The 24,386-nt window shown below is 41.3% G+C and overlaps 2 protein-coding genes across 7 annotated transcripts in view; one reads left to right on the forward strand and one right to left on the reverse strand.

Moving 5' to 3' along the window:
- Nucleotides 1–22,840, reverse strand: RAB3GAP1 (RAB3 GTPase activating protein catalytic subunit 1). 4 transcript variants are annotated; one of them, XM_027656282.1, is made up of 25 exons: nucleotides 22,788–22,840; nucleotides 22,617–22,672; nucleotides 21,705–21,780; nucleotides 20,308–20,440; nucleotides 20,005–20,083; nucleotides 19,235–19,354; nucleotides 18,425–18,590; nucleotides 17,595–17,694; nucleotides 15,069–15,150; nucleotides 14,461–14,529; nucleotides 13,710–13,783; nucleotides 12,913–13,005; nucleotides 11,322–11,491; nucleotides 10,920–11,018; nucleotides 10,427–10,599; nucleotides 9,378–9,432; nucleotides 8,727–9,092; nucleotides 7,576–7,713; nucleotides 6,089–6,316; nucleotides 5,525–5,621; nucleotides 5,339–5,442; nucleotides 5,114–5,229; nucleotides 4,111–4,213; nucleotides 2,587–2,607; nucleotides 1–1,228 (listed from the first exon to the last, which is right to left on the reverse strand). In XM_027656282.1, the coding sequence occupies exons 1-25, from the start codon at nucleotides 22,803–22,805 to the stop codon at nucleotides 992–994; spliced, it is 2,973 nt and encodes a 990-aa protein (XP_027512083.1). In that variant the 5' UTR covers nucleotides 22,806–22,840; the 3' UTR covers nucleotides 1–991. The 4 variants fall into 4 exon arrangements, with proteins under 4 accessions (XP_027512083.1, XP_027512085.1, XP_027512084.1 ...); XM_027656284.1 differs by lacking the exon at nucleotides 21,705–21,780 and having other exon boundaries at nucleotides 22,788–22,806; XM_027656283.1 differs by lacking the exon at nucleotides 2,587–2,607 and having other exon boundaries at nucleotides 992–1,228.
- MAP3K19 (mitogen-activated protein kinase kinase kinase 19) overlaps nucleotides 22,585–24,386 on the forward strand; it is a 17,794-nt gene continuing 15,992 nt past the window's right edge. The window contains exons 1-3 of one of the 3 annotated variants that reach the window (XM_027656276.1): nucleotides 23,065–23,508; nucleotides 23,689–23,896; nucleotides 23,994–24,185. The gene's annotated coding sequence lies outside the window, so the exon portion shown is untranslated. Of the gene's footprint in view, nucleotides 22,698–23,064; nucleotides 23,509–23,688; nucleotides 23,967–23,993; nucleotides 24,186–24,386 lie in introns of those variants that run through there. The other 2 variants (XM_027656275.1, XM_027656274.1) reach the window with 2 other exon arrangements.

Raw genomic sequence — 24,386 nt, forward strand, 5'->3', positions numbered from 1 at the left:
GCCAATAATAAATTTGTATTTATTGAATAATGTCCACAATACTGTAGTTGTTTGTACATTTCACTGTGTAAAGTGGTGCTGATTTTTTGCTGATTCTCATTAAACACATGAAGGTCACTGTGAAGCAACATTGGCACGAACACGTCGGTGTCTGATGGTACCAGTGGGGTGAGGGGCCAGCAGGTGACAGAATGTTCCATCCTCACAGCAAAGACACGGGGCAGGCAAACAGCCTCTGGAAATACCAGCAAGTTGCTCACAGTGAAACACCTCTGCAGCTGTCATTTCACACAGCTTTGGCCCTTGCACCAGAGAAGGGGATAAAGTACCCCAAACCATCAGTGCCAGCTCTCAGGCTCACTGTCCAGTTCTAGCCCCAGATGTCATTATTTCTATTTGGGAGAAGGGACAAGATCTTTTTGGACAACAACTGCAATGCCAGGAGGGCTTGGCATGAACTAGAGTGTACTGTATACTTTAAATAAAAATAAGGATATTTTAGAAGTACTTGAAATTTAGTGATTAACCAAAACATACTGGGCTCTGTAATTATGATTAGCAATAAATATAAATTACTTATGTTTATATATCAATTTAGTTAGATTAATGTCACTTGATAAAGTTTGATCCAGAAGTGTAGAGCAGCACATTATGCAGGAATTTCAGCATGAATATTTGCACACAGCCCATTCACGTCCATAATTAACCAAGCTAATGCAAAGAAAAGAAAAGATGCTCCCTTTGGGCAGAAAGGAGGAGGTTGCTACATTTTCTTTCCCGAAGATGTGACTGAAACTACTTGTGAAGCCGTTCCAAACCTCCAAGGTGAGTTGCTGCAGACATCCCTCAAGGCTGCCAACCCCAGTCCTTGGGAGCGGTGCACGCGGTGTCCCCTCAGCAGAGCCGGTCCATCCGCAGCATTCCTTCCCTTCCCGCGGGACGTGAGCCCCGCGCTGCTGTGAGGACACGGAAGATGGTCGGGGCCGGTGGCTCAGAAGAAGGTGGTGTCGGCGGAGAAGGCCCCCGCCAGGCGGAAATCCTCCCTGGTGAGGACGCTGTACATGCGCTGCGGCAGCGCCTTGGAGTAGGGCGCGGGCCGGGGCACGGCCGAGCGCAGGATCACCTCCCGGCCCGTGGGCGGAGGGAACTCCGACTGCACCCCCTGCCTGCGATCCTCCGCACAGCCCGAGCGCCGCAGCTCCTCCTCCAGCGGCGGCACCGCCGAAACCTTGGGAGAGAGCACAGGCACAGTGACAGGCACGGCTGCTGCCTAACGGGACTCACAAAATATTTCTGAAGAGAGGCAGAGGAAGATCAGAAATGGCAACACGTCAAGAGGCTTTACGTGCACGCAGAGCGGGGCGCTAATGGGATGCCGAGAAACAAAGCGCAGGTAACCAGATGGAAGAACCTGCACGTGTGGGTGGTGAAGCTCAGCCCGGATTAAGCTCCTGATGTTCTGGCAGTGTGAGTGAGGGTTGTGAGCAGTGGAAACGGCCCCTCCTCAGGCAGGGCTCTCTCTCAGCTCCCTATGGAGGCCAGGCCAGCCTCCTCTCCGAAATCATCCATGCCACTACTGCGGTCCTGACAGTCACCCGCCTCTTCAGACACTCATGCTGGGAGTGCAGTGCAGAGCAAGGGAGGATCTACACCACCTCCACCGGTGCTCATTGCCTCGGGCAGTGAACAGCAACACTGACCCTGGACACTGGAACAAGGGCTGGCCTGCCCAGTAAACATTCCCTAGAGTCACATATATCTCTGGACACACACACACCCACCAGTACCCCAACAGGGTCCTGCCCAATTTCAGCAGGCACAGCTCCAGCTTGGCACTGTCACTGAGGTATGGCAGAACCCTCTGGATGACCCTCATGGTCCCTCTGAGCTGCCCCTCTGCTCCCCACCCTTGCCCACACTCACTCCCAGGAGCTGGGGGAGCCTGGCACCACTTGCCTCTGTAGTTTGTGCCACAGAATTCACCATGGACAAGCACCACTTGTTCCCACAAAAACAGCTCTAGCAAACCCTGTGCTACACTTTATGGAATTACCCCAGTTCTTCCCCAGATATCACTGTCCAAAACGTTCCATAGTTTCAGTAAGTCCTGGTATCAAGAATGCAAAATCCAGGGACTGTCCATCCCCCCAAAACACCTGTCTGTTCAACAAACAAATAGTGATGGCAACAGAGAATATAAAGAATGGCCACATATTTCAGCATCAGAAAACATCAATATTCACTTCAAGAAATGTTTTTGTTTGGGTTTTTTGTTTGTTTGTTTTGGGAGGGGTTTTGGTTGTTTTGATTTTTTGGGTTTTGTTGTTGTTGTTTTTGGGGGGGGTGTTTTGGTTTGGTTTAGGTTTTTTATTATTGAAGATTTCACTCTCTTTTCACTACCTGTTATGCTCTAGAAATAAAGTCTGTCAATGCAGAAAAACCATTCTGGAAACACAAAGTTATTTTTATGCTTAATATGTGAACAACAGTACAAACTAAATCTAGCTGCTCTACTATCTCTACGAGAAGGTTCAACTCTATGCAGCTTGGGAAGATGAGTGGGAAAGGAGGGACAAAGTTGGTTACCTCATCAGAAGATTCAGTCAGCTTGGAAAGGGATGAGAAAAGAACCAGTGATGAAAGACAGAAACAAAGGCAAGTCAGAGATGACTTACAAGAGGTTAGGAGACTGTAGGTTTAAGAGACATCATGCACTCTACTTCCAAGAGCATGCACTGGCTATCAGAATTTTCCTGAGAAAATTTGAGAACATAACACATTAAACACAACTCAGAGAGGAGTCCAGGATCGAAAGGTAATGAACAAGGAGTTCATTCAACTTCTATTTACCAAACAGCTCTCTACCCAAATAACTCATGGGAGATCAAACACAAAGGGGGGGTTGTCTCAAGTTGGCTCCTGTCACCCTAAGACATCCTAATTAACAGTGACCAGCTACTGGGGGAAGTATCTGCAACCCTGCCAAACAAAGCCCTAGAAATGTGCACACATCTTTATCAAACATTAACCTAGAAACCTGCTGGCTTTGAAAACCCTGCCTCAGTGTTAAAGAGGCAAGTGCACACGTGTGCAGGCACTGACAGGGCACAGCCTTGGGCTTTACAGGAGGGGCTGTAAGTCAGGCTGGTTGGCACGTTGAGATTTCAAACTAGATCTTCCCTAGAGACTGGAAGGATAAAATAAAGGCTCTGATTTTCATCCCTCACACTAACCACGGTCTGTTTTCAGAATGGTCCTTTTTATGCTGTGTTGCAAAATACAGTTTATTACAAAATCATCCATACCTTAGAAGTGTTTAACACCCAATCACAATGTTTTCCCAGCATTTATTCCCAAATGGAATTTCAGGCTCTAAGTGTCCGCAATACTGTGCTACCTTGCTATTACCACTGTAGTTAAAATTTAGAAAACTTGATGCTATGAGCAGGTGTAATTCTGACAAACTGAAGGGTGACTGCAGTCCATGAGGTTTGGAAATCAATACTTTAAGGCTTATTATTACAAACACTGCTTCAGATAAAAAGGCAATATTTGCATCAATATCAGCAAGAGAAGGGGCTCCAGAAAACATGCAACACTGGCAATAAGTAACTAAATGTAGACTCCTACTGAAAAAGAGCTGACACTTCCTCAGCACGCCACTTTCCACAGAAGTAGTCTCGAGTATTCCAAGTATATTCCAAGTGTCCCCAGTCTAAAAAGTTACCCCTTCTAAAATATTTAATATTTTGACCCGTTTCTCTACATTCCTATGTGAAACAATCAACACTTGATTGTTCTTGCTGAGACAGAAATCTGTGCCATAACAGCATTACTAGTTATCATTTGAAGTACATCAGCCATTAATGACACCTCTGTCTACCCAGCTGGCTTCAATTGTTTAACATCCCAGATCACTGACTCTTCCTTTGTCTTGAAAGGTTCTGTTATTGCCAAAATCATGTTGAACATCACAAAAAACACCTCAAGCACATTTATGACAACACATGCACGTACGCAGACAAAATACACTGGCATCATAAGATAAGTAATTCCTTCGTTCTGCTTAAATCACAAGTGTCTGAAAAGCAACCCAGAGCTCCCTCTTACCCTCTGAGCATTCACAAACAGCTTGTGAATGATGCTGCCAGCAGGTCCTCTTCCTGCACCCACAACTGACACCTCTGGCTGCTCCAGGAGACAGTTTACAAATCTAGTGGAACAAATCATTGCAAAGAAAAAGGGAATGTTTAATCTGTGGCTGTATTCGGTTTGCTAATCCAAACCCCAGAGCTGTTTCCTGGCAGGAGGCCTCCACTGAGCATCATTTGCACAGGGTGAGAACTGGCAGCTACTCTCAGTTCTCCATTCTGAAAGTCTGAGGAAAAAATCTCCTCTCAGTTATCTAAGAATGGAACTCGGGTTCCTAATGCAGAGGTGTTAATTCAACACAAAAAGCCTTCATGGTGTTGGCCACACACCATGTGATGGATATTTTTGAGCACAAAGATAATGCTTTGGTCACACATCACACCCCTGAACCCCCAACACATCCTACAAAAACATCATCTCTTCCTCCCAGCACAGCAGCAACAAGCTAATGTGGATTTTTTCAACATGACTTATTAGTCATCTTGAGCACTAAGTAAATAATCTGCCAGCAGGCAGTGATGCAAGGAAACTGCCTTGTCATTTCCCATTCACAGCTCCTCAGTGACTGCTTTCACATCAGTAAGGAGACAAGAACAAGAAAATATAACTTTGGAGGGGAGTATTTCATTCCATAATATTTACAGAAAATACTAAATTTCTAGTCCTACTTTTACCTCTGTTGTGACAGAATTCATCCAATACACCTTTTACATACACAAAAAGCAGATGAAATCCCCAGTACTATCAAGATAGAACCAAACTCCAGTAAAATAACCTGTATCACATGTTTTCAAAGAGTTGCTCATTTAGAGGAGCATTTAGGGTATATACACAACATCCATAGTCTCAGGACAGGGACACCTAAAAATGATTCCTTAGTATTTCTGTATCCAACTGTCCTAAATTTTGAAAGTATAAAAAAAGGGCATCAGAGGAAAAACAAAAGAATGTCACTGGTCACCTTTGTAGGTCTTCTTTCTCCTCCTCATTTTCACACTTCTCTACACCAAATTTTGCTTTCAGAGACCTTGCCCTGGCAATGATTGCCTCCACACTCATAATCTGAGCGATGATCTCCTGCAAGAGTTGGATAGAAGTGAAAATTAAAAACATGGGGTTTCAGCACTCCCATGAACAGTGCAAAAGTCTCTCAGGTTTTCAGCCCCAGCCAGTACAAAAGCCTTACTTCCAACTTCTTGTCCTCTGGATTGGGGAACCGTAGTACTTTGCTGGAATGAGATATTATCTGCTTGATTATCTTCTTGACTGAAGAGATATCTTCTACTGCTTCTGTTAGAAGGAAAGAACCAAAATTGTAATTATTGCATCACTGCTCACCCCAAAATATCTTAATTTATTAAACATTATTTACCTTCATCCTTTACCTTGAGTACAGCTGCATGGATGATGCAAGGCAGGAGGTGCCTTGCAAGGTCAGCTGGTTTCTGAACTGCAAGGTAATGAAGCACCTACAACATTAGAAAACTTAATATATTAGTGATCAAAACTACTTCCCAAAGATAAGGAAAGAGGAAAGAACAGAACACTTCTGTAAGACAAGACTTGGTAGGTAGTTTTACATCAATCCAGTCCCAACAGGTTAGAATGAAACTAAAATAATTATGTGTTTGGAAACTAACGTGTTCCTAACACGTACATGCAGGTAAAAATCTGGTTTATTTACTAATAATTCAAAGTACCACCTCAGTAACACAGTCTGTGGAGTCATGTTGCACACACTCATTACTTTAGGTATTTCACACGCTGTTGTAGGGCAGCAGGAATTTCCAGCTAACCCTCAGCCATGCACAGAGCAGTTCAGTAACTCCAAGGACATAGTGCAAGGACCAGTCCGTGTTTCAGTGTTGCAGGAGGAAGGAGGAAGGGCATTACCTGTAGCATTACAGGTCAGATGTCACCAGCACTGAGCTCTCACCTTCTCTGCCTCCCTGGTGTCATCGAAGAGTCTCTTCTGCCTCCGCGCTGGGATGGGCTTTGCCGTCTCCCAGGCCTCCACCCACATGTTGCTGGGAATCTTCATCCGGGCGCTCAGCTCACCCTTGATGATTTTATTCCCCTTCTCATCCACCACCTCCTCCTCGATGTAATCCCGAGGGGAGTACCACCTCACAAAGTCCTCCAGGCAACAGCCGGGATTCGCTGCCTGAGTGAGGAGAGCAGAGAAAATTCGTTCCTGAAAATCCTGTAACAGTGATAGCCTGGGTAGGAAACACAATGTGGTTTAGTGGGTAGACCATAGCAGAGGAGACAACACTCAGGGAATTCTGTCCACAGGCATCAAACTGTACAGTAGGACAGAGACCTTGGAGGGTGAGGGAATAAAGCATTAACCAAGACAATGGCAAGGGGTAAAACACACATCATCAACAACAAAAAAACCCTTTCTTATCACCCACAAAATGTACATTCATCAGCTCAAAAATTACATTGTTCAGTTAAACTTCCATCTGGTACCTGATATACGCAATAAATAGGAATTTTCACAAATTCCTTTAGGTATAAGCTTATACCATTAAAGACCTGGAGGAAAACAGCCCAAGCCTAAAAGAATCACTGGGCTGCATAAATATGCTTTCAGCACTGACTTGCCAGTTTTTAACACTCCAGTGAAAAAATTCACCTTTTCTTCCTCTTTTACAAAGGAAATTAAAAAAAAAAATCTGCCCCAAACAAAAACAGCTTCATTTCTCATAGATGCAATGTCAACACTAATAAATACATCCATATCCAGAACATAAAGGGAAACTCAGTTCACTATTCAATGTACCTATCAAGAGTGCACTTGTGCTTCAAATTATGGTTCTATATTTTTGAGTTTTCAGATCACTTTGACCATAGAAATAAAACTTCTACATATACCTAATATGCCATGACTCACTGCTAATAACTGATGTTGATATGTTATACATGCTCTACAGTACATCTGTATGCTTTTATTATGAACATTGCAATAATTAAAATACATATATAGCTATTTCATTACAGAATCTCTAATCCTTTTAGCTTTCAGCTCCTCTGATGACAGCAGTGTATGTGCTCTTAGCTCCCTCTGCAGAGCTCAGACAAGATGTGGGACAAACTGCCCAAAACCACAGCTAGTCCAGTCCCAATCTGATGAACAACTGCTTTAATTCCCAATTTATCAACTGTATGTTTTCTGTGCTTTTTACCTTCTCACAGACATTGTGCAAATTTACTGGGATGTTACATTGTCACAGATTTTGATGTGTTCCAAGAGTTTTAGCAGTAGGGTTTTATATTCAGCTTGAAATTATTTTGAAACTGTTTTGTGAAGAAAAAAAGAAACTTGTCAGAAAACCCTTCAAAATTGCTCAACATAAGCAAGAGGGACAGTTTAATTAAGAGGAAAGCAGTCTCACAGAATTCTCCAAGCAGCAGTACCTTAAAAGACTCCATGTCTGAGAGCAGACAGGCACTCTGCATCCGTGCCCGGAGGTGAGCACCTTCTGCTGAGGTTCCCAGCTTTGCCAGCACCTCAGACTGCTCCTCCAGCAAATCCTCAGTCATGGGTGCTGGTTCCTGCAACATGGAAAAAGACAGGGTTACAAACAGCCTCTCCTCAGCTCAGCCCTTCGCAAGGAAGGAGAAGGGAAAAGCTCCCTATAACCAGAAGTCCATTCTGCTTCATTTGTACTCAAGGGAAATAATCGGAACTTTCTACTGTTTAAACTGTTCAGCCAAGCTGTGTGTGTGAATATGGCACTAACAAAGAGAACCTAAACAGAAAATAACCTGAGAATGAAGGAATGATATAAGGATATATTGTTAAAACACCAAAATCCAAATGAACTCTGGCAAGTGTTTGACTGACACTATTTTGTTGAGATGGATTAAAATCGACCTAAAAGCAACACCGAATTTTTGCCTTTGATAGTGTCACCACAAGCAAAGCAACATTAATTAAAAATAATTTCTCTCAAGAGAAAGAAAAACACCGTACTCTTCATGCATGGCTGGTTGCAAACTGCTTCCTGAGGCACCACTGCTGCCTGTTTCGTGCCCAGCCACCCTGCAGGAAAGCCTGGGGATGCCAGGGAACATTTCTAGTTGTTTGCTGATAAACCTACTGAAGAGAAAGGCACCAAAACTGATGACTCTGGTCTTTTAGATATGAGCAGAGAAATTAAAGAAGAAAAGAAAAGAAAAAACAGAGCAGCAAAATTGGTCCTTATTCTGCTCAGTCAGCTAGAAATCTCCATGGTGGCAGGAAAGAAGGTAAGGAGGGGATGGAAGACGCCTCAGGAACTAGTAATTAAAACACTCCAAATTTAAGGTAGGTAAGACAGCTTAATTCTTATTTAAAAAACTTGTTTGGAGTGAAATTTGGTAAGGAGACTCACTCTCAAATAAAACAAGGAGCACGGGAGATTTCAGCTTAATGGCCTAATCGAGCTTTAAAAATGAAAAACACTCAGGACTTTAACAACAGATAAGGCTGTAACCTGCAAATATACCCAGTTTCACAATCCCAGGTAGGAGTTCCGTTGTGTGAGAGCTGTGCTGCACATCTGGCTCAGCTCTTGCTCCCTGACCTGTGTTATTGGAACGTAGAGAGGCTCTCCAGGATGCAGCAGCATCAGCTTCCCATGTGGATGCAGACGACCTTCTGGTTTTAAGTTCACAGGCTCTTTGTTGCCTTCTTTTGCTCCTCCTTTCTTTCCATTTTCCTGTCCATTTCCTTTGAGGTCTTCTGTGTCACTTAGACATTCAAAAAATTCATCTTCACTGTCACTCCATGATTCCCAAGACTTGCCAAATTCCTTTTCCTTATCAGGGTTATCTGCAGAGTGTTCTGCTCCTTTTGTGCCATCACCAGAAGCCCCAGGTGAACGATCAGACACGCTCCCCCTTTTCCCCTCATCTCTTGCTTTCTTCCTTTCAATGCAACAATTTAACATCTAGCAAGTTAAAGGAACAAAAAAATAATTGTTTAGTAATTACTTCTCTCACAGAAACAGTCACACAGAAAAACTTGGAGAATCCCTGAAAACATCTTACAATTCTAAAAGATAACAACTCCATTGAACTTGTTGCTATAACAAAGATTTTTCCCAACAAATGAATTCCACATCCAAAAATACAAGCATAACTAAATCTACAACAACAATATATTTAGCTAATAACTGCTTTAATGTTGACAGTTTCCTTAAGAGAAAAATCATTCTTAAATTTGGGATATTTACCTGGAGTTTCTGATGCAGTAAACAACATCTCAGATCTGGAGAGCCATTAGCTAATCTAACAAAAGGTAGAAGTGTAACCATTATCAATTATAAAGTTGAATCTTTCACACATGTGGTCTTAAATCATATGAAATCTAAAAGAGGGGCAAATACCCACATTAAACCCACCCCCACCATTTCAACTACACAGCTCTTCTATAATCTCAGGAGACAAGTCCAGAATTTAAACTATATTTATTTCCTAGAGGTCATTTTAGAAGCTCAGAGGTCATTCACACTAGTATGAGAGAGACACCCTGCATTTCCTGGCCAGTTTTCCCTTTGGAAGTTAAAAGGATAACTGTTTACAAACAGAAATTAAGCATCTTTGACTTGCTTTAAAACTGCAATAAGTTGGAGTGATTGCTATGTATTTTAATTCTATTTTATCTGGTAGTGTAACCATTTCAAAGTACAAATCAGTGAATAAATGGCCAGTTCACCCCATTAACAAAAAAACCCAAACAAACCAACCACAAGAAACCAAGAAACCAAAACCCCAGAAGTAGGATATATTATTGCTCTGCATTGATACCTGATCTTCACAGAGCCCTTCATTAGGTCTGTAACAAGCTCTGCTGCAGCAGACAAAGGCTGGAAGGGTTGGAATACCTGAAAAGGCAGGAACTTGGAACAGCTTCCTCAGAAAAGTGGTTGAAACTACACCACAAAGCAAAGGTGCTTCTCCCTGTATCAGTTCCTTCCTGTTTCTCTAATAGATGAACTGGGAGCCAAGCATTCCTTTAAGTTTTTTTACCCACCCTCATTCACACAGTGGAGGGATCTCTAAGTTGAGCTTCCACAGACATTTTGAAGTTTCCAAAGGAGGGCACAGATGCTTTTCTACTCTCTGCCCTTTCTTGCATTAAGGAAGTAGGGTAATAAAAATAAAGGATAGGATTTGCAATTAAAAAACCCAAACCAGTATGTTTCAAATTCACAGTGGACTCTCTTCCTGGAACAAAGAACATTTTCTACAACAAAGGAATGACAATAAAAGCAAATCTTACCCTGGAATGAGGTAGTTGTTCTCCCATCTGTAGCGCATTTCCAACACAAACTCTTGCCAAAGATGTGCCACCCCTTTGACTCCTCCATGGTAGAAGTTTATCATACAAAGACACAGAGCTAATTTGTAGGTCAGACTGTCAGAGGGAGCAGATTTAAACTGACTGAAGAGATTCTAGGCAAAAAAACAAAAGAAAGCAAGAAATACAGGAACAATGGTATTTTTTCCCAAACTATGTAATCTCTTCAGCAGTACAAGTGGCTAACCACATTTTAAGTCTGTAAGTATAAGACATCAAAAATTACAGTCTTTGGAAGAAAAAGAAATTAGAAGGAAAAAGAAATGATCACTACTTTTACTTAGAGATTCCACGAAGATAAGTTCCTCTTTCCAAAAGTTACCTATTACAAGATGTAGGGCAACCACAAAGCCTGTATGAACACACACAGTCAAAACTGCTTTCTCTCTCCTGAGTGTCAGCCAGTAAAACTTACATAATCTTCATTCTCTGGAGGAGGATTGTTTCCTGCTGAAGTGTTGGCTCTGCTTTCAAATCCATCTGCAAGTTTGTCAGCAGCATCAGGAAACAAGAACTTAAAGAAAAAAAAAATCAACCTTCCATCAGTATGGTTTTCCTGCTTTTCCCACTTTATCCCTAAAGGTACTGCTGGCTACATACCAGCAATCCCTACAACTAAACTCTTGGCAGACTTGAGAGTTTGTTTTCAGTTCACTTATATTGCACAGACTTGTAACAACTCAGGCTGTTTCAAGCTGATAATAGCAACTGAAGTAATGGAACTGATATCAGACACCTTTAAATCTGCTATGGAATATAAGCCAAATGCATCAGTGCATGTTCTACCTGAATTTCACATGCCCCAAGAGTCACTTACCAGTAGAATGGTGTTCAGCACATCATTGTTTAAAGGCGACTCGTCCACACCTCTGTGCTTGCGGATTTTTTTCTTTGCACTATGAACCATATTTGTGACTGATAATTTATGGATTGGGACTGGTGCTGGCTCTGTGAGCTTGGACAAGGCATGGGTAATGTCAGCAACCTCTACAAAATAAAATAAAAGCAATTAGAACAAAACAAAACCCACAAACACTTGACCATCTCTCTTTAAAAGTTCACCTGTCTTATCCAGCCTTTTTATCTTGTACTGATTTTTAGCCCCTTGTTAACCAGAGGTACACTCTGTGCTGTCAGGTTCCATCCTGATACTCACTGTCAGCGAATATAAACAGCAGAAAAAGTCATAAAGGAGTCGCAGACTGCCCTGGATTTAATCTACCAACTAAAGTCTAGACTGAGCTGTCTGCAGACAGTCACTATCAGAGCATCACAAAAGGCTGCTGAAGAGTCCATGTTTAAACCTTGTTCACATATGATACCAATGAATACACTGTAGGTAACAAAGGCAGCTCAAGCCTATGCTAAAGCTTTAGATAAGCCTTAATAAACCCTGTATTAATCACTATATACCTGACCTTACATGGTGTAAGCATAATTCTGTTTTAGAATCCCCAGATAAACTTCTCAAATCAGAAGATTTTTTTTCCAGAGTTGATGCTGGTGAGCTTTAGAATGTCTCTAACAACAAACTGAATCAATATTGTTAGAGAGAGGGCAGATAAACTGAAGTGAATAATTACCAGCAGCCTGAAAATGCTCATCTTGGCAAACCTTGCAAGAAAATTGAGCTAAGAAGAGCTAAAGAGACTATGTCAAGCCCCCTACTCAGTCTAACACCTTTTTAAGCTGACTGGTGAGCTCCTTCAAAATTAAGATCAAGTATAACCAAAGAAAATACATTATAAGCCATATCTGGAGGGAAGCAAAGGTGACAAGCAGCAGGAAGGAAGGGAATGTTCACTACATACAGTAAGAAAAGCAAAAGAAAGGGACAGAGACATCAAAAAGATGTCAGTATCTATATAGCTGGGATAAAGTCTGACCTGCTGCTCAGACAACTGGGGAGGTTTTTTTTTTTATTTTGGGGTTTTTTTCCCCTAAAAATTCCTTAAAATGGAGAGAATGATGGCAAAGCCTTTCAAACAGATTAAAGGTTTTTTAAACTTGCTGTTAAACATGTATTACAGAGTACATCAAAAAGAAAAAAAAAGTGGAAAAAACCAAAAAGACATAATACAGACAAATGTGTTTGATGTGTGCTCAAACCCAACTCTTGTACATTTATAGTCAAATTTTAAGCTTTTGTATTCCAGTGAAAAGACACATACACAACTATAACAGAGGTAATTGTCCTCTGGGACTTTGGGAGCCAAGCTTGCCTAGAATTCTTGAGAAATTTCACCATGTAGCACTGGCCAGAAAATCCCCAGTATTACAGAAAATGCATAAGAGTTGTAAGTATAAATAGCAATCAATCTTAAGTCAAGAAAAGGGGATAGGGAAGGTAAAATAACAGGAAACAATTTAAAAGCAAGTAACACAAATCAACAGGATTTTAGTTTTACCTTTTCCTTCCTCTTCAAATGCAGATCTCCCAAGGATCTCATCAGTCGACTCCTTCCGACGGCAGAGCTTGAAGAATTCGGTAAGGAAGTCACCTGGCAGAGAAACAAAGTCTCTCAATTACTACTCAGTTAAAAATCTCACTGAACAACAAGGCAACTCTCAAAATTATGCCCAAAGGACAGTAATTTTTATCTTTTAATCTGAAAGAACATGGTAATTTGTTCTGAAGCACAAATATCTTTAAACCACATCATAATTAAAGCTTAGGAAAATGCACACCTAGGCAGGCATCAGCCACCTCTCCAGAGCACAGCTCTGCCTGCACTTGAATCCACTTCTTCACCCAAAGCAAGATGAAACTTTGAAAGTTTTGAAGCCCTTTTCCCCACAAGCTTAAAGGTAAGAGTACAGCTCTTCAGATGTACTAATCCTCCCTGTCAAATAGACTGATCAAGCTAAGCAGATGGATATATGCAGAAGGCACTTCATAAAATTGAAAGATTCCAGGAAATCTAAATTTTCACAGAATACACAGAGAAAATTCTTGTTCTCCGGAACATGATGAAATGAGAACAGCAGAAAAGTTCATGGTACACAGACACAGAGTAACCTAAAACAGAAACTCATGTTTTTGCAAAGTTTGTGTTCTTGAAAAGCAAGCCCCAAATACTGTCCACTCAAAAAAATATGGGAAATGAGGAAACAGAGGTCATCAGGCAGTCATCAATTCAAACCTGACTTCACAACTCAGTAGCTTAAAAGCCCTAAGAAAAGACAGGAAATTCTGATGTCTTACCCAGTAGACACTGAGGGTTATCTGCTTTTCTGACTCTCACAGACCATTGCGGGGCTTGCATAGGATCCAGGTCCCTTAAAAAGAAAACAAAACAAACTAAGGGCCATGTTGTCACCATAAGTTTGCAAGAGATAACTATCAAATTCTCAATAAATGTATTGTGAGAGCCAGTGAGGCCATGGAAGCCACAATATGCACCACATTACACAGGAGAACATGACAAACACTCTGAAATGCAAGCAAGAGTCCCTGTTCTCATGTAGGTACATGACACACAAGAAAAATTCAATTAGAACTAAATTGTCTTCTTTTGAAGTGTATTAATGTTGAAAACTCATTTCTGCATTAATTAAGAAAGAAGGAAGAAACCCAACATGGTTTATTTCTCTCTAGCATAAAACCTGGATGACAGTTTTTGGGAGAGGGATGTCAATCAGTGAATTCTTTTTGCTTTCCACACTCCATTATTATCTTTTCCAAGAAATAATGTTCAAGTCTAACACGAGAATATGCTCAAAAAGAGAGGTGTGTGTTCTGCTGAGATTACAATACAATAATATTTTCTCACACAGTACATGTTTAAAAAGAAGATGTTTTCTCAAATGAGATGTTCCATCAGCTGACCTTACCACTCCTCAAAAGGAGTTTTTTTGCACACACAAAGCCACACACAGTGTTTTAGATGTCACTAAAATGCAGTAGTTAAATAAAGTACACTTCTAGATATTTGCAATTCAGACAAAATACTTACGAATACACATCATTGTCCACAATTATGCCCTCTGCCAGGTGGGGCCAGGTAGTAGCTAAATGGAGCTCACTGAAACAAAGCAAGATTTCAGTCTTTCAGTGCTGGCAGAACGTGTTCAACTTCCCTGAACTGCCTACAGCACTGAACACTGTCTAATACATCCAAACAACTCCTGGATTTGCTGAGGGTGATGGGGTGTTCAGAAGGGGACACATTGGAACAACTCAGTTTGCAGACCTGCTCAATTTAAGTCTTCTACAAGTGTCATGGATGAGAGCAAGTCCAACCCTTGAACAATGGCACACAATTTTTAAGGTTTATCTTCAGTTAAGTTATATTTCAACATAATAATTTCAGAGATAAATAGAGTACTCCAGAAGTTTATGGTGCAAGACTTGATTTGAGCAGAGCTTCAGCTCTGAATGTCATCAGAAAATTTTGCAAATGGCCTCGTTTGCTATTAAACTATATTCTTGATGTACTGGAATAATTAAATATCTGTTAGAGACATCCTAAGTGGTAGGTGGGCAAAGTTAAAATTTGAAATAATGTACCTATAAGCCCTCCATTAAGGAAGTTATAAAACAGTTTTCTGAACTCTTGCTTACCTAATAGGATCCTCACAGGCACCAAATGGCAACTTCCCAAATTCAAGGCCTCCAACTTCTCCCCCGACTAGGGCATCTATATCTGAAGAAAAGTCAATACATTTTCCATGTGGAATTTGTAGAATATTTGAAGCAACATATCATCTTAATTTCACAGCAAAGACTGTAACATGTAGACGACAAGAGAACAGCTGAGCAACCAGGGTGACTGAGCATTGAAAACACAGTCCTAGCACACAAAGTAATTGCTTCCAACAGAAACTGGGAAGTAATCATGCAACAGGACATTCAAAAAGACAGGTAAAATTCTCGTAATTCATGTTGAGGGAAGGCTATTCCCTTCACACAGGCAAAGATGAGAGTTGTAAAGACAGACTTAAAGATTCAATGTTGACACAAGAACAGACAGACACAGAAGTGCCATAAAAATATTTGGGCAGCAAATCAGCTCCAAGCAGAAAAGGAAGACTCCAGAAGAGCAACTCGCAGAGTGAAAAAACAACTAGTTTTAAAATGTTGACAATTTTGTGAAAAGACGATTATGTCTCCTACAGCTAAGGACTTAATCAAATTACCTGGGAGATTCCTTGTAATCCCATGTACTTAAAGATGCCTCCCAACATCCTCAGACACTTCCCATGTTATATTCTTCAAATACATAAATCAAAACCAGACAGCCTTCACCACTGAACAGAAATTTGAATGGATAATAATGCACTGTAATGCCATTATAATAATGCTATTACAGCATCTGATCTGTCATTTTAAATGCATCTGGAAAACTGTTTATATACAAAACAAGTGAGGTATTAGAACAGATAAAGTATTTGGATCACTTAATTACATAATTTCTTCTTCAGAGAAGATATAAGACACATTTAAATTCCTTTTATTTGAGAAGAGCTAATTGAGTGACAGTAGTAAGTTACAGGTCTAGTTCTTCACAGTGACCATAAAACCACAACTGCACATAGCAACAGCAATAAAAATTATATTGACTGTCTCCAGTCTCTGCAACACACTGACACTGGCTCCCTTAACCAGAACCCTCTAAAGGAGAAGTTATTCCAACGGCTCAAATCTAGAAATATGATCAAAGTACTGCAACTCATCCATCACAAACCAGGGATCCTGACTCAGTGAGTAACTACAGCAAGGCAGAGAGACACCACAGAGAATAGATTCCTGTGTCGCAAAAACAATTAAAAGAATAAAATCTGTAGAATTCATTTCCCAAGTTCTTTAGGTAACCCTGGTTTACTGGAAGAGGGAAACTATAATTTAAAACAGCACCAACTTTCTCTCCTAAAGAGCAGGACTCTCCTTAAACATATGTTCAACATACATTCCTTAGCTACAAAGCACACAGAATCAACCTCACTACAGACTTCTTCAAAACATACCTTTCATTAGTGTATTTTCTTTTTAAGCAAAGGAAAGTCAAACAATTAAATAAGCAGACCAAGGCCACACAGAGTTCCCTCTCTCTAAATGCTGCCCTAAATACTTTAACCTTGTTACGTAAAACCACTACCAAGTCAAGAAAAGAACTTGGGCATTTTAAGTGCTCCACCACCTTGTACCTACAACACCACATCACTAATAAAATTTATGTTAAGGAGGAACTAATATTTACCTTCTTCCTACAGGTTTGTTTACCTCTGAGCCAGGAGAAATTTATTATTTATTTTTTGATGCTACCTATATAGAAATAGGTCTGTTAAAAACAAATGCTTGACACCCAAGGAAGACAGTGTCACTATCAAGCAACAATATGAGAGATCACTTTGGGAGTACCAAGTGAGCAACTACCTCTGTTTTTCCTAAACAGCATCACTATGGCATAAACTTTTTAAGTCTGGTGCATGTACTTTAAATTCAAGACTATATATTACTTTTCCCCTTTTTCCACTCATACAAGACTACTACAATAAAAGACTTGATCAGAAGTTGTTCATGCAATAAAAAAAGTACAAAACCCAACTGTTTGGCTTATTCAACACTCTGTAAACAATAACAACAAAAATACAAACTTTTACCTCATGTGAGGTCCATATAACACTTTCTGCTTTTCCCATGGTTAATATAGATAGTGAGGTATTAAAAAAAGGTACTTTATAGAAATAATTGGCAAATACTCCCATGAAGTATTAGCACCTACTAGAACCTGAATCTAAACATTTCCCTAAGGAATTCAGGGCAGAGTTCTCCCCAGATTCCGTCAGTCACCTTTTTCACTTCACATATATACTACCATTTTAGAAGTATCATTGCATCTCTAAATGCTAACAAAACCCCATGTTTCTAGGCACAGCCCTACCCAAAACACCTGTCCCAAGCATGAGGCACAGACATGATTTCAGAGGAGCTTTAAGCCTGTGAGCTCAGCACAGGGAGTGGGACTGGACTCAGTTGAAACCGAAGCCTTTCCTACTCACGCAGAAAACGTTTTCATCCTTCTGGCAAGATACACCAAGAGCACTGACTGTCTTAAAACACGTTATTCTGAGGACAGGGATCTCCTACCTGGTGGCTGCTGAGGCCAGAAGTACTGCTGCCAGTCCTGGAGCACATAGGTCAGCCGGATAGCCATGCTAACGGGAGGCAGTGGTGTTAGAGGGCACCCCTTCAAAATACCAGAGAAGAAATTTAATAGAAAGAGTATATCCTCTCAAACACTCCAGGGCTTGGACATAAATAAGTCACAATAGCTTGTATTAGAGCTAATTTTAGCAGAACTGCGACACCCCAAGTATTTGAAGGTTGGATTTGATGAATCTGGAGGTCTTTTCCAACCGTAATGATTCTGTGATTACTGGTAAAGCCATTGCTAAACACGACAATCACAGATAAAATGCATAAGACATCTGTATGCTCCATTTAGCTGGTAACTCTGACCCAGAATGCATCAGGTTTTCATTAAGGATTTTTCTCCTCAGTGTTTTGCTCAAATTGCTTACTACCAATACTGGCTGTGTAGGGCTGCAGGCAGCCATACCACTCCGTAAACAAGCAGCCCTCTCAGTCTCCTCCCATCCTAAAGTGGTGTTCTTCCCTCTCAGCTTGGGGAGTTACAAAGTATCAGAATAAAAACCCACCCCAACCCCCGCTTCTCCTTGCCAATAACAAAATAGAGTTTGTTTGGGCCATGGGGAAAAGAGTTGTTACAAGGAAACTGTAAAACAGACACATTATTTCACATCCCAGTGAAAATTAAATGTGGAAGGTGGTAACACCCAGGAACCACACGCACACCAACTGTCACTCTTCATGGTCAGACACTGGTGAATCTACAAGCATCCAGGTAATAAAACAATTATTCCTAACCTCAGTTTCATACATTCAGCTGCACTTACAATCTTGGTTTTGAAGATCTCCAGCAGCCCTGACAAGTGAGTGTACTGGCTGGGCACCTTGCGCAGATGGACCATTTCGAAGTCAGTCCGGACTCCCGGGCCCTGACATTCCCCAACGTACATCCGGCGCCACTTCTGGTGTATCTGCACGAACAGTGGTACCTGACTGCAAAACATGAATATTTCAGATTATTTAAGGCGTCAAGCTGTCTTGTAGTCTTTAAAACTAGCTAAATATTTTAGCATAATTTCAAACGTCATTTCATATTCTTTGGAATATATTTTCTCTTAGTGGAACGCACTTTAAAACACTTGACAAGGAATCAAAGAAAAATGCTATTAATGTCATCATCAAAGAGAATGCCTAACAAATTGTCATGTCACAGTCACAGCCATATCCATGACTTCAGTTACCTAATTTTCAGTCTAAATAATTTTTGAGGAAGATTAGGAAGTTACTGTTATCACACATCGGGGATGAAATCCTCCCCCATAAGTTATATTTTCTACTGTTTCTGTATTATATTTTCTACTGTTTCTATATTTTCTATAAGTTATTTTTCCAACAACTTCTAGCAGCTTCTGAAAGCATTTAAGGTTTTTAAACAAAAATTAATATAAACAACACATTGAATCAATCTTTTTAAAATCTCCATGGAAAATTTTTTAATCTTTCTCTAACAGTATTAAAGTGCAAATCCAACAAACTCTGAATGTATTTTGCTAACAATTTAACACTTTTTCCTCACAAATGCAGCATGCTACAGTTTTACCTGGACATGTGAAAAGGTAAGAAATGCTTTCACCTACCAGCCAGTGTTCCCCAACGCAATGGAAATGGAACTCAGCAAAAGGTTACACTTGGATTCACTCACAACGGCCTCATTATTTGCAGCAGGAGCAATCACCACAAACTCCCGTAAGCCATACCTTGAGAAAGACAAAAAGAGAGCACATTTCTGGTCTTCAGCAAGCCAGCTGAAACAGAATTCTTAGAAACACTGTGACCTGAATAACCTAATTGTCACCAACAGACTGTGGAATCTGATTTGATGTGAGTACCTCTGTCAGAGAGGTCAAGAACTGAGTGGGCAGGGAGTGCTGCAGTCCAAAATCACAAACCATCTGAGCTCAACAACACTCAAACCCTGTAAAGTGTTTGATTGTGAGGACTTCCAGGTCTATCAGTCCTGAGGCTTTTTACTTTATAATAATAACAACTGAAACCGTTTATACACAAAAACAATCTCTAGAACAATGTTATAATGTGCTAAAGATTTGCATTACTAAGAACATAGTTGCTGTTTCTTAAGGTGCTGCAGCTTTCCTTTTTAAGAATGTACCTAAATACCACATACATAAAAACTTGGTTGATATATGAAACTGAGACAAAACTCTTCGGGGACAAAAAACAAAAGTAAAGATAGGCCTTTTTTTGCACTCCTTTCCTGTGTGAAGAATCATTTTCCTTAAGCCTTAACTTTCAATTGAAAAACAAATATACAAGTGCTTGTGCCAGCATCAGAGATTTCTCAATTGCTGTGCTGGTTTGCATTAGAGACAAGAGGCAGGGTACATACCATCTCACCAGGCAGTGAGCTCGAGGGGGGAAGTCATTGTTCATGCACAGCAAGTCCTGCATTGGCAGGGGAAGGGCATCTGTGAAAAAAAAAAAATCCATATATAAGATCATCAGCATCCATCCAGCTCACTTGCAAATTGCATTGTGTGAATGCAAAGCATACTAAAAGCAGAAATGTTAGACCACACCTATCAGATCTCACAAAATCTCACTCAGAAGCAAATCAACACACTGTGAATTCCACATTCTGACACTGCCTTTTGTCATATCCTTACAGGTATGTGAGGGAACTAGCAGGTACCTTCTGCCAGCTCTTCTTTCCCATCTTTGTCACTGGGTTCTTGTACAAGATAATGGTGAGTAACTGAGAATTTGAAGTCCGCAAATGAAATTTCATCTGATTTCTCTTCCCATGTCCCTGTGGTGTATATACCCTGCATACAAAAAATATACTACTTTGTCAACAAATTTAGGTTAACATTCATTAGTATATTACCTACATGATCAATAATGTTTATTTATGTTTTGTCTACTGCCAAATATTTATTCATAAATAGCTAAGCATGATTTAATTTCAAAAAAACAATGCTCAAAGCACTTCATTATAAAGGTAGTTGAATGCTAAAATCCATGTTGTTGATAATCATGTTTATTCCAAGGATCAGATATCTCCCTGAGAAATCTTCAGAATTATACACCAATAAAGGGATAGAAATATATTCTCATATGTTACTATGCATCTTAAGTATATGCACCCTCAGTTTTGCCAGAGACAAAAGCTTCTCATCTGGGACTACACCTAAACCAATCTGTGCAAATATTACCTTGATATTTACTTTGAATATACTTTCACTAACAAATTAATTTTTTAATCTTTGATTTGCAAAAATTCTGTAAGGATAATTCATTTTTAAACATAAATACAGCATAGGAGATTCTAACAAAATCAGCATAACTGTAGAGAATTCTGTGCTGCTGCTAAAACAAAGCAACTTGGACAACGCTCTGATCTGTAAAGGGTATTAGAAGAGGTCTGGTCTAGCAAACAAGACATGTAGGAACACACAGACAGCTAAGGTGTAAAATTAGTTCATTAGATAACATAAGTTTTTATTCTGAATGCTCTGTACCCTGGCTAAAATCAAGAACTATTGAATTCCTCTGGAAACACAGCAGCCCTTCCATCCGGAACAGCTGAATTTGTTTGCACGGGTATGCAGAAGAGCTTAGCAATTTCCTCTGCATTTTACAGGACTGAGAAAGCACCACAAAGGCTCTAATTAGATTCTGAAAAAAATCTCTCCAATCTATGAAACATTCTGAGTCACTCGTAGCACTGTGCAAACCTCAGCCACAAATACATGAGGTGTGACAAAGGCACAAGGCAGGGGGAAAAGATTCCTTAAGAATTTACAGCAGCTTCAATCATTTTTCCAGATTCAAATTGAAAATAAAATTAAAAAAAAAATCACTAAGTCCTATATGAAGATTCAGCTTTATCAACAAATAGCCTGTTTGGCAGATGGCCCATCAGTAAATTTACAGCAACTGTTTGTCAAATCGGCACTTTTACAAGAGACATTCCCTAATAAAAATCATTATCTGCCACACCTAAGAAAACAGCAATAGATGAAATGTATGTGTGAATCACTAGTTAGCAATTCAAATTCTAAAAGAAAACTCAAATCCTTAACTGACCTTTTCTAGAGGTTTGCCTGAAGAAACCCCAATAAGTTTCCAGTCATTCAATACTTCTTCTACTTTTGAAATAAATCTGTTAGGGAGGGGAAAAGGCATTAATATTTACTGAATACTGAACTTGTATTAAAATTCATCTGCTCAAAAGCAGGCAATTTGTTCTCCTACTACGGAACTCCTTAAAAAACCCCGAAGAACAAACAAATAACAAAAAAACCCACAACAAGAAGTAAAACAATAAAACCAGAACAATTGCTTCCTTGTACAAATAAAACAGACCTCCTACGCTTACATTTCAGATTATAGCTACTCTTAGCAACTGCTATGACAACCTTTTGAGTGTTTATAAAGAATCTCACCGTTTTCTTTTTCTGGTATTGCAGCACGTAACATTTAACATATGGTCTTGTTTCACTGCTCACAGATAAATAAACATTTGAGACAATTATACCCTACACTTAATATCTCTGTCTCTTACCATAAACATAAAAAGCGTTTAAAAAATATAAAACATTAAGAAGGCAAGAGCATTATTCACCTTAGACCTGTACATCTTTCTGCTAACTTTTAAAGGATTCAGCTACCAGATGACTATTTTAATAATCAGCCAGTAACTTAAAAAACGTATAAGCCTTCTGAATGTATATTTTAATCCCTTGCAAACAGATGTTAAACTGGGCCTTTCACTAAGTTCAGAAACAGCTCGACTGGAGCGTCTTCACCACCCTCGGGCGCGGCCTGAGCCGGACGTGGCACAGTCGGGACGAGGCTCCGGGAGCCGCCGGGTGCTCCCAGGTGCCGAGAGCGGCCGTGCCGGGGGGTCCCGGCTCCTCCCGGCGGGAGCGGCCGGGCCGGGCCCGGCGGAGACACCGGGTCACCCCCGCGGTGAGCGAGGGGCGCGGCGGCACCTACCTCTCCCACTCGGAGGCGGTGGTGAAGTCCGTGATCTCAAACACCTCCGACTCGGGCTGCGGGGAGAGAGCAGGAGAGGCGGTGAGAGAGGAAACCGGAGAGAGAGACCGGTGAGAGCGGGGGAGGCAGAGAGGGGGAGAGAGGAGCGGCAGGAGCAGGATAAACACTCACTTCACTGTCCGCCGCCATCTTGCGACGCGGCCGGGCCGCCGCGGGCGCGGAGGCTGCCGGGACAGTGGCGGAGGGCGGCTCCCCCTCCCAGCTCATCCCGGCTCCCTCTCACAGCCTGTCTAGCCCGGGCTCCTTCACAGATCGGGTGCTCCTCACAGCCCGTCCAGCCCAGGCCCCCCCTCACAGCTCTTCCTGGCGGGGCTCCCTCATAGCCCTGCTCCTGCCTCCCCGTGCCCTGGGCTCCCCTCCCCGCATCCCCCCTTCCTGGCTGGCTCAGCCCCTCATGGGCGCTGTCAGGGCATGTCCGCGGTCGCCTCATCGCGGCGGGGGCTGCTCCCACAGACCCTCCGGCTCCGTCAGGAGCAGCCGGGTGTGCCGGGTACCCGCAGGTGCACCAGTAACACGGCCCTGGTCGGCCGGCCGGGGGCTGCTGTCCCCAGGGCTCGTGTCCCTGCTCCCGCCTAGTCCAAAGCCTCCCCCTCGCTTGTGCCTCCCCGCAGCCGTGTCCCGGGGGACGGCGGCCAAGTGCTTCTAGCATCCAGTAAACCATCTCTCTTAAACACCCTTTCAGCTCAGCCTGAGCCCCACCGTACCTTTTTTATCCTTTCTTCCCTCTTAACAGTCTGCTATTTGAAAAAAAAAAAAAAAATCCTTAAAGTCTTCTGTTTACGGCTAACAGAAACGAGATTAAAAATACTCAAGAGTAACGGGGAGCGTCGAGGTGAGAGACTGAATGCGAATTTAAAATGATGTAGAAACAGATAAGGTATTAAAAATATATTAAAAAAAAAAGACAAACAGAAGAGAGGAGTAGGGTTTTGTTTTGCGCGCTGGGAGAGCTGCCCTGTGATTAGGGCTTAAAGGGCGACACCGTTTAGCTCGGCCGAGTTTGTTTTCACAGGTCACTGCTGCTCTTTGAGTTAACCTTCTCTAAGTAAAATACCCCCCGGAGGGGTTACCTCGGCAACATCGTGTAAACTCAACAGCCTCGTGTCACCTGCAGAAAGAAGAGCCTGTGAACTCCGCAGTGAGGAAAAGACGCCGAAAGTCGAATCCAAAAGTGTGTAATCGCTGTTGAATTCCTCGCTGGCCAGCAAAGGAAGGCGGCCGTGAGCTGAAAATGCTTTATAACTTCTCTTTTTGCTGTACCTCTTTCGCTCTTTGTTACTGAAGCACCAGGTAAGATTTGTTTGTGCCTTTTTACAGAACCTCCTCAGTTATTATTTTGAAGTGGGCTTTGTGCATCCAAAAAAAAGTGCAGAGTTTGGAGTTCACCATCTGACTCTTACTAGACTAATATAACGGGATGAACGTTTTGATGGATTATCCATAGGAATGAGAAATCAAGAGTGCTTCTAAGCTACTTTTGCACAGTTCATTGGATGATCTTGATCATAGGTGAGTCAAAGGTAGCTATAGGTCACTCCGTTTTTCTTTATTTCCTCTTCTGTAAACCAAGAATGATAGTACTGTCTGATGTCTGTCTGTATATAGCTATAAAATAGCACACATTTCTCAGATGTCATATAAAATTATTGTAAAAAACTAATTTAATCTAGCAAAACGCACTAGTCTGTTGGGAAGGCTGCTATGTGTTTC

The sequence above is a fragment of the Corapipo altera genome, unplaced genomic scaffold (genome assembly GCF_003945725.1).
Source record: "Corapipo altera isolate COAL_440 unplaced genomic scaffold, ASM394572v1 68, whole genome shotgun sequence".
In the NCBI taxonomy this organism is placed as follows: domain Eukaryota; kingdom Metazoa; phylum Chordata; class Aves; order Passeriformes; family Pipridae; genus Corapipo; species Corapipo altera.

What these genes read in the sequence shown, in the direction of transcription:
- RAB3GAP1 (XM_027656282.1), bottom strand. An exon ending in CTCCAGAGAATGAAGATTAT is followed by an intron (nt 10,600 to 10,919) that starts GTAAGTTTTACT and finishes TTTTTTGCCTAG; the next exon opens with AATCTCTTCAGTCAGTTTAA. An exon ending in TCTACGTTCCAATAACACAG is followed by an intron (nt 7,714 to 8,726) that starts GTCAGGGAGCAA and finishes TCCATGTTGCAG; the next exon opens with GAACCAGCACCCATGACTGA.